Source organism: Pleurodeles waltl, chromosome 1_1, assembly GCF_031143425.1.
Source record: "Pleurodeles waltl isolate 20211129_DDA chromosome 1_1, aPleWal1.hap1.20221129, whole genome shotgun sequence".
Lineage (NCBI taxonomy): Eukaryota > Metazoa > Chordata > Amphibia > Caudata > Salamandridae > Pleurodeles > Pleurodeles waltl.
The window spans coordinates 284277960-284287799 of NC_090436.1; the positions used below are offsets into that span (position 1 = coordinate 284277960).

General features: G+C 42.0%; 1 protein-coding gene across 1 annotated transcript in view; it reads right to left on the minus strand.

The window, feature by feature from the left end:
- Positions 1–6898, minus strand: part of LOC138283704 (molybdopterin synthase sulfur carrier subunit-like) — a 31071-nt gene extending 24173 nt beyond the window's left edge. The window contains exon 1 of the mRNA XM_069221735.1: positions 6741–6898. Within this exon, the coding sequence (XP_069077836.1) occupies positions 6741–6752 (12 nt within the window). The 5' untranslated portion in view covers positions 6753–6898. The remainder of the gene's footprint in view (positions 1–6740) is intronic.
- Between the last annotated feature and the right edge of the window lie 2942 nt (positions 6899–9840).

The following is a 9840-nucleotide window of genomic DNA, read 5'->3' on the forward strand; positions in this document are numbered from 1 at the left end:
ATGATATTCTTATTAGTGTTGTTATGTATTATTATTATTATTATTATTATAATACTATGTTTTAGCTATGCTTGATGGTCAAGAGAGCGAATTGCAAGATTATAACGGACTTAGACATATCTTGATCACACTGTAGATGTAAGACATCTGAGAGATAATCTTGTTTCTGCTATCACGATGTTACCTGCTACAACTAACAAACAAGCATTTGCAATGCAGTGGGTCTCGCATTTGCTCGACTTAGAGCTATTAGCGTTGAAAAGTCCTAACCAGACTTTTATTGCCACATAAAATGAAAATAAAAAGTAATACAGTTTTAAATAAGCGACTCGATTTAAACCACCACGCCATGAGATTGAAGGAGCAAACAAAATGAACAGAAATTCCCTCGCAGTCAAACGTATCCGCAAATGTGTAGTGAGATTGCGCTGCATAGGAAATAAAAAGAAAAAGTATTCTAGAAACCATGCTGAAAACGTGGAGCCTCGTATGTTTTCAGTAGTTGGCCGGTGTGCTCGAAGGAGAGGTAAACACCAGAAAAGGCATGACCTATGCATGCCTTTCACAAATAAAATCAAGCGATTTTTAAAAGGCAGGCCCACAAACCAACAAAACTATTGGGCGTGCAGTGGGCGTGGTTAAAAGCCCACAGAGAGATTAAAGCAGGCTAGAGTTCTTGCACGCTCGTCCCTAAAAAGGCACTAAAATAACCACACTTTTAACAATGAACAAGTGCAATAAGACTGTTTTTTAAGAGTGAAGTGGAATGGTGCTAGACTACAATGTGTCAAGAAAAGTTTGAAGAAATAAAGACATTTATCAGCTCAGCTCCAGCATTCATGACTTTTGATGTTATGTGTAAAATCATTTGACTGTGGATGCAAGTGGAAAAAGGACTTGGATATGTTTTTACCCAAACTCAAGGCGAAGTTAATATAACGTTTGCTTCACATGCCTTAACTGAGGTACACTGTTTGTGAAGTTTAAATAATTTTGTATCATTTGAGTGGGGAAATAAGTAGGTGATTCATTCAGTTTATCAGCCCTAAGTACAGTTGGTATACATAGGAGGATTGACAGATCCAATTCCACTTGAAGCAGAGTTGTAATTATAGGAAGATGATTTCAGTGTGTAGCATATCTAAAGATGGGAAAATGTGGTGGTTCATTATTTCTTATGTGTGAACTGGTGGAAAACTGGTGGCACAGGAATAGCATGGCATGGGGGTGTTGTGGGGCTGAAGATTGTAGAGTATGAGTGGAACAATGCAGAAAGTGAAGAAGCAGATCTAATTGGTGTCAAGAAAGATGTTGGGGTTGATGGCCTGGTCTTGAATCAATGGATAAGACTGTGAAATTGTAAAGAAAGAGTTGTACTAAACAATGTTGTTTTGAGAGGACAACCCCACCATTGAAACTCAGAAGGAGGTTAGCCTGACATGGCTCACAAGGACCATACTGGTAAGAGTACGAAGAAACAGGGGCAGTGGCGAACGGCTATAGATAGATCCTTGGAAGATATGATGAAATATTGTGCAAGCAGCGTGAATAATTACAAGTGTCAGAAGTTGGAGGGTACACCTTTGGAACCAGCACCGGTTCTTAATAAAGTGTGAGAGAAGATTACCTTTGATACAAGTGGACCACTGGATTATTTAGGAAAACCTTAGAGGTCTGGAGGGGTTGTTCTTGGTCAAAATGAGATAAAGCTAAGCTGACATCACATTTAGGTACAGTTAATATCATACTGGTTTGTGTATTGCCTATGTTTTGAGATCATCTTACTCATAGATAAAGTCTTTAAAAATATAATACTGGTCCAGAAACAAAATGTTTTGGGGGAAGGAGTTCAGTGTGTTTTGTTTACAAAAAACGGTGTGCAATTGTCTTTCAGAGAGATTAGTGAGTTTTTTCACAAGGACAAGTTGTGAAACACAGGTGTGTGGCCTTCAACTCAAAAATCAATGGTTCACTGGAAAGAGTGAATAGGACAGTGAGAGTATTACATTTACAGTATTTACAGTTGCTACCAAGTGTTGTTTGTCCTGGAGAAAGAAGTTGGAGGACAGGTTGTGGGCATATGAGACCCCAGTGCACAACATAATGAGGCCTTTCTCACCTATGCAAAGACAGATTGCAGGAACAAAATTGTGCCAGCATGAATAGGACTGAAGGCAAATGAAAACAGGTATGTGACAGATGAATATAAGCTGGTTGTGAGTGGAAGGTTGAAGTACAAGGAGTGGTATGACAAGAAATGGTTGAGGAGATTTGTTGACTAAGTAGTTGGTGACTGGGTTTGGCTACCAACTTTGGTTTGATAAGGAAGCTTGAGTCAAGATGGATGGAATCTAGTAACATTTTCAAAGTGTGAAAGAGTCTTGTGGTATCGCAGGCTACCATGGGGGCGGGGTGTCTGAAGCAGATATGGCTTACCCACTGTCCCTGAAGTAGCTTGGCTCAATGGAAAATCAAGCTCATGATGGAAGACAGTTCTCTTTTTTTACGAGAGACCAATTAAAAACATATTTGTGCAATCTAAGAGAGGGTCAAAGATGGGGAGATTCAGCTGTCCAAGGAAACAAAGACGGTAGGTTTTAGTTTAGAAGGCATCTCTGGAAGAGAAGAGCTTTCATGCCTCTCTTGAAGGATTCAAATGAGGGGTTGGTCCGGATATCGGAATGGAGATGGAGTTCCATATTTTGAGAGGATTACCTGAGAATGAGCAGGAGATAGTTTTTGTGTTTCCTGAATCACAGCAGGTTAAGGAGGAGAGAGTTTGCACTTCGTGTAGCATCTCCAGACGGATTTGAGTTTCTGCACCAGGTATACCAGGAGCCCTTATGCAGTGCTTTGTGGTTAATGCATGCAATTTTAAAGATGCTTCCAGCTTTGACAGATAGTGAGCTAAGGGCGATGAGCACCGGGAAGACTGAAGCGCCCACTCCTGAAATACGTCTAGCAGCAGAGTGCAGGACTGCCTTTGTAAGAGCTAGATCTATCTTGTGAATGCCCATAAGGAGGGCATTGCCATAGTGCAGCCTGGAAATGACTATGGTTTGCACTATTTTTTTTCAAGATTGAGTCAAGAATGAAGCTTGTAATGAATTTCAGGAGTTTAGGTTGGGATTGGGCACTCTTCGTTATGCTACTTATGTAAGAATGAAGATTCCAGTTCCTGTTGAGGGAGACCCTAAGAGATCAGGAGGACTTAAGAGTTTTGGTGTCAAAGTCTAGTGTATTTGATGAGATTAGCCATTCTTGCATCAGGGTAGATGCATTCATGTGGTGAAGAGAAGAAACTCCGTCTTGAAAGGGTTTACTTTCAGCCGATTGGCAGGCAGCCAGGCTTTAACACCGGAAATGATTTCTGGATGTGGTTTAGATATGGTTTTGAGATGAAGCTGACTATCCCTGAGATGAAGCTTAGTATCATTAGGGTAGAAATGATGTGAGCTGCTTGCATGTTTTTAGGTGGTGGTTAGAGGTTCTATGTACAGAATGAAGGGAAATGGAAAATTAACTCCTTGGTGGCTGATTCCACCAAATAAGTGCCTAATTTGACTTGTTATGATTTGTTGTCTAAGTAAGAGCCAAACTACCTAAGAAATGTTTCACCTATACCCACACTCAGAGTCTTCATGAGGATTTTGCGATTGACTGTGTTGAAGGCCAAGAAAGACCAAGATGCATAAGAGACAGGAGGCCTCCGCAACCAGGAGGTGCAGGACATTGTTCACTATTTGGAGAATGGCTGCCTCTGTGCTGTATCTAGGTCTAGCAGGCTGTGTTCCTCAATGTGCTGCTTTAGGGGAGTAGCAATGCATACTTTTTGATTAAAGGAGTGGGACATGGATCATTGAGGGAATGGGGTGGCTTCAACTTCATTATAGTTGCAGCAACCTCACCTTCCTGGACTGATTTAAATTTGATCCATCCCAAAATTAGGAAACATGTAATATAAAGATCTTCAATATTTAAAGTTTTAAAAAGAGAGAATTCATGCACTGATTAAAATAAGGGATACGCTTGGGTGGTGACTTCTTTTTACTTCTATAATCAAACACAATACAAAAGCAAAAGTTTTCCACTAAAGGCCCAAAGTGTCCCAAAACAGAAATCTTAGGGTATTTCATGTACTGGCTAAAAAATGTGCACAGCTTAGGGCCGATATTGGGTGTGACAGCTACCTTTCCCGGTAAAGAGGGTCTAGGACATTCTGCCCTACGTTTAGCTCTAACCTCTCTCTCTAGTGGTTGGCGCATTTTATCTGCCACATAATTGGCAACTTTAGTCTCAGGCACCCATTCAGAAGTCCTGGGATGATAAATTTCATAAGGGTTAAACATATCTGAAACCTCTTCAGGAGAATCTGGGGAAACAGGGTTAGGACGCCAAGGTCTACTCAGTTCTTGATCCTCATCTGAGGATAAATCAGCATAAGAATCACCCTCCCCTCCAAGGGGAAACGAAAATAAAGGATCTAGATTTTCCGCGACAAAGTCGCTCGTTTATCCTGTATTATCTTCCTCCCGGAAGGGTACATTTTTAAACATGCGCGCACTCTTATGGAAGGTTTAGGTAAGTTTATCAAAACCTTCCAGGTGCCCCGCGTCATGCTTCGAGGCCTTTTTACCCCCTGATCTAACCCCACTAGGGCCGGGTTTAGGTTGAACCGTGTCAGAAAAAACACCTGGTATGCTCTTTGCGAGCTTATCAACCTGTTCCCTAAGAGGTGCAAGCGCATTAGAAATAGCGAAAGAAGTCACCTCCGGGGGAAGACGTTGGGAAGGCCATTCCTGTTGTGCATCCTGAAAGGAAGCGCTTTCGTGACCAATAGATTGGTCCATTATAAGGGTGAGAGCACCAAACTCAATAAGAGTATTGTAGAAAAAATTAAATGATCTATTTTTTTAAATTTAGGAGAAAACATATTTGTTTTCAAAATATATGTATATATATATATATATATATATATATATGTATATATATATATATTCACCCAAAGAATAAAAAGGGCAGCCCCCTCGCTGGTGCTCAAAATGCAGAGAAGTAAATTATAAATATATATAAAACTGGCCACTAGATGGGGCTATTTGATTAAAACTGTTCACCAGCTGTGTCAAAGCGAGGGTTGGTTCAGAATTCAAAGAATTTCCTGTCAGCGCTGCCCTGAAACACGCGTTGTTGTCAGCTGAGGGGCTCTGTAAGAGCCGCCTCAGGAAGACAGCTGACGCGTCAGACAGTTCGAGAGGGAGCACGCGCTCGCCTCTATCGAGCTGCAAAATATGAAAACAATGAGCACTCGGGCCAAAAGCCTACCGCGCACAAGAATTAATCAAAAAAGGCAACTAAATATAGAGATTATTATCGTCAGTTAAGGGAAAGCATTAATGAAGTAGTACTTAACTGAGGAGCAGTGAAGAAAGAGGAACAGGAAGGGATGTCATACATATGTATACTTTGTGCTGTACTGTGATTGGACTATTGCACACTCTACACTATAGACTCATGGGACTTGTAGTCTTTACATGTTTTTTTTTTACTTTTTGTTACGTTTTCTTTGAATCTGCCTTTTGAATAAAGTGAAGAAAGTTATGCATAATCCTCGCCTCCGTGTCCTTAATAGAATTGAAACTTTCCTTCTCGTTAGCTAGGAATTTTTCATTGCCCGTTATCAGATTTTCGGTTGAGTTAAAAACTGAAAAAGCTCCATTAAATTAGTGCAGAAAACTTCTACCTTCAGTGTGCTCAACATTAAAATTGTAAATGGACCACTGGTGCTAAAACTGTAAGGAGAACCCTGTTCATGCTTCTCTTTCCTTTGTATCAATTCAACATGTATCTATAAGGATGTTAAAAGTCACCAAGGAGATAAGTAGCCATATCAGTGTACAAAGCTCCAAGCTGTGCGCCTTTATGACGTTTTAGGAACCTGAGGTGACTAGCAAACAAGTTTTCATACATGGCTGGATTTATTCTATTTCTCATAATACATGAATTCCGCTGCCCCAACCTCTTATCTCTTCTTCGCCGGTCGTTGGCAGGTGGTTCCGTTTCACGTGTAAAAGCTTCAACTAGTCCTGGCATTTTGGTTAACAGCACTCTGACAGCTGGACTGTGAATTTCAGATTAGCAACGTTGAAGATTAAACTACAAGTCCAAAAATGTAACATGTTGTGTTAAAAAGCTAGGTGTCATACATTAATAACAATTTACAAGCATCAGATAAACAACATACTTTGTGGCGAAAATAGACAGTCGAACTATCTCTCAAAAGAACTTTCGCTATTAAAACTAGCCAAAAAAAGTATTGTTTTGAGGAGTAATACAGCTGTTTTCCAAATACAGACATACCTAGTTATAGGATTTTTTGTTTACCAGAGCTTTGAAAAACGCTCTCAAATTAATGTAAATAGACTGGTGTATGCTACCATTCTAGCTACCTGTCTCCTTCTTCCATATGTTAAGGAATGGTAAAACCTCTTTATCTTTCTAATTTCGCGCAATCTTCAAGTTCTCGAATTAACGCGATTTGCTAAACGCCGTTTTTCTAATCAAAGAGGAAAGGAATCATAATTTACAGGAAATAAGTGTTAATCCAAAAGAAATGTTAACTGTAAGGAATACACTAATATTGTAAAACAGCCAGGCAGAATCTAATACGCAAAACAGAAAGGTATGTAGTTTAGACCGACCATTAACATAAAGTGATTGTCGTTTTAAAATGGTGCACGTACCTCGCAGTTCATGAATGCAAACCCAGACTGTAAAGTTTGTAAAAGAATTCGAGGGTGAATTATCCCCTTTATGTTAACAACAGACGAACATAGCCAAGCAAGAGAGTAGCCTACACGAACTGTCAGCAAGGTAAGGTTGGAACGCAAACATGATAGGAAAAACACTTCCTGGAACTTTCTGTGCAAGCTCCATTTTGATTTGCTACATTCCTGAGGTTTTGATTGGATGCCTTGTCCTCCCTTTTGATTGGACTATCACTTGTAACTTTTCTATCAAGTTGCAGGATGTTGCTAATTACTGGTGCTTAGGCTTCGTGATATTTTGTAAAATGTCTCAGTTTGGTATCTGATTTTGCGAGTTGTTGAATGGAGGCGCTACAGTGTAATCTGTACGGAGATGTTTCTGAAATTACTGGCAGGAAATGATGTTAAAGACTAAGAGGCAGGTACAATATTAGTTTTTTATCTATTGTATATAGCGCAGACATAGATCTGCTGGTGCTTTTTTTATCTGAATATATCAGTTAATAATGCTTCAGACAAATCCGGGTCGCATTTATCCCCTAGGGATTTTGGTGCTCCTCAACTGGACCTGTCCAACAAATATGTCAGTGCAGCTTACAATATAAATAGTGAAGCACATCAAGCTTTACGGTAAAAACTGGACAAATAATGCAGTCTAAACAACGACGGTTTAACTCATTACAGTTAAACGTCAGACAGTTAGTCACTTACTAACAACGTTAAGCTCAGAATAAAATGCAAATATGCAAAAAGCAGAACAATATATAGTTCAGCGTAAGTCATGGTACAGAGGGGAGACCAACATTAGTGTTGCTTTCTAAAATTAAGCAAGCCTAGATTCAGTGCTTAACTGGTAAATAAAAACGTGCCTGTAACCAAAGCCAGTTATGTTCAGGGTTGTACCACTTGCGTGAGGGCCCTGTCGCATTTTGGTAGACATGGTTTCCCTGCCAGGGAGTCGGAAGGTAGTAGCCTCCTGACGTAAGGAGGGAAGGGAATAAAAGAGGCAGAGGATTTTTGTGCCTAATAAACAGTTTATTACCAAAAGCGTGTGCATGTATTTACTGTTCAAGCAACGTTTGGCATTACCGCTCACAACAATTTGGCGACAAGTGTGGTCGCGAACCCGGCTACACATATGGCAGTGCACCGGTGTATTTCTTCCGCCCGAAGTTGGTCCCGCTGTTGCTACGAGGGACACCGGCTGCCCTCTCTGTGCCACTCACTACAGAGGATTTCCTGGCTGCACTCATGATGATCGTCCGCACAATGCAGGCTGCCCCACAGAAGAACCACCCTCTGCTGTCTTCGGCGCGTCTCTGAGGACAGAGAGGGATGCAGTAAGCTGAGTAGCGATTGCAGGCATACAGGACGATGCATGAGGGCCCAAGAGAGTGTACATGCCATGGGCCTCGCGTTCAGGATCACCTGTGTCCTGCCTATAATTTTTTTTTACATTTTTTAAAAAACTGAACACGACACAACAACAACAAGGTGAGGTGTGTTGCCTGTACTGAAGCCCTCACAGGTTGATCCCAGGCCATTGCTGGAGGGCGAGGGGAGCAAAACAGGAAGCAACCCTGTACATAGGGTGGTACTGCCAAACACGAAGGAAACTGGCGAGCATATGTCCCCTCCCCAACGCAGAAGACGAGATACGGGTGCAGTTCATTCAAGGGTGCCACTCCGTGAAGCTGAGAGAAGGCATCCTGCAGGTCCCTGGTATGTCCATGGTGACATCCTCACCATGGGGCGATGCAAAGAACTCTTGAAGGTGCTGGCGGCACACATGGAAGCCGCACTGCAAAGGCAGGTAAAGACTAAACCGGTAAATGCTGTGACTACGACTGCCAAGGACAAAAAAAAAGGCTCACCCTAAAGCCAAGACCACGCCCGGGACCTGCTATATGTGTGGGGGGACTTATCCGCACCATGGACCATGCCCAGCCCAAGGGAAGCGCTGTACAAATAGCAACAAGCTTAATCATTTTGCTAAAGTGTGTCGATCTGCATCAACACAAAAGGGCAGCAAGGCCAAAGGCATAAACTGTGCACAGTACATTCCTGCTCCTGAATTGGAGGAAGACATGGATGGTGACAAGGAAGAGCTTGAAGATACCATTCAAGTGATCCATGACATGCAGCCGGGGAGACAAACCAGTAGGAGAGTCCCAAGATGCAATGTCTTAGTGGCTGGTGAGGATGTGTCTGCCCTTTTTAGACACTGGTACATCAATAAATATATTAGCACAGTCTGTCCTGAAGAATTTACACATAGGTCCGACCCTTCACCCTACCAACACAGGTTTATGCATTTGGGTCAACTACTCGCTTCCCCTAGTAGGAGTATTCACAACGAACCTTACTCATGGTCTGCAACGATAAATGCCAATATCTATGTCACGAAGTCCGGAGGTGACATGCTGCTGGGCTGCAGGACAGCAGAAAAACTGCATCTGGTGTCATTTGCTTTTAGTGTACAACTACGGTCAGTTGAAGCCCTAATGTCGGAATTTTCTCAGATATTTGATGACATTGGTTGTCTCAAGGGGAGAATGGTCAATCTGAACATCGATGAATTGATTCAACTAGTGGCCCTGAAACACCAGAGGGTCACGTATTATCTGCGCCCCAAGGTGGAGGAGGAGCTGAGACAACTGGAGCAAGCTGATTTCATTGAGCGGGTGGAGGAGACCACACCATGGGTTTCCCTGATAGTGGTCACAAGGAAACCAAAACAGCCAGGGGAGGTACAAATCTGTGTGGATATGAGGATGTCTAATGTGGGCATTAAACGGGAATGTCACCTGACACCTAACGTTGATGACATTGTAGCTGAGGTGAATGGTTCCCGCTGATTCTCCAAGATGGATCTCAGGGGAGTGCTGGCTGGCTTGGAAGGAATTATCAATGACGGTGATGACATTTTGGTGCATGCTTGTACCGTGGAAGAGCTTCTGGAGAGGCTAAGAGCCACATTCACAAGGCTACAAGAAAATAGCCTGACCCTCCATTGGTACAAGTGTGTTTTTCTACAGCCAGAAATCGCTTTTTTTTGGCTATCATTTCTTTGAAA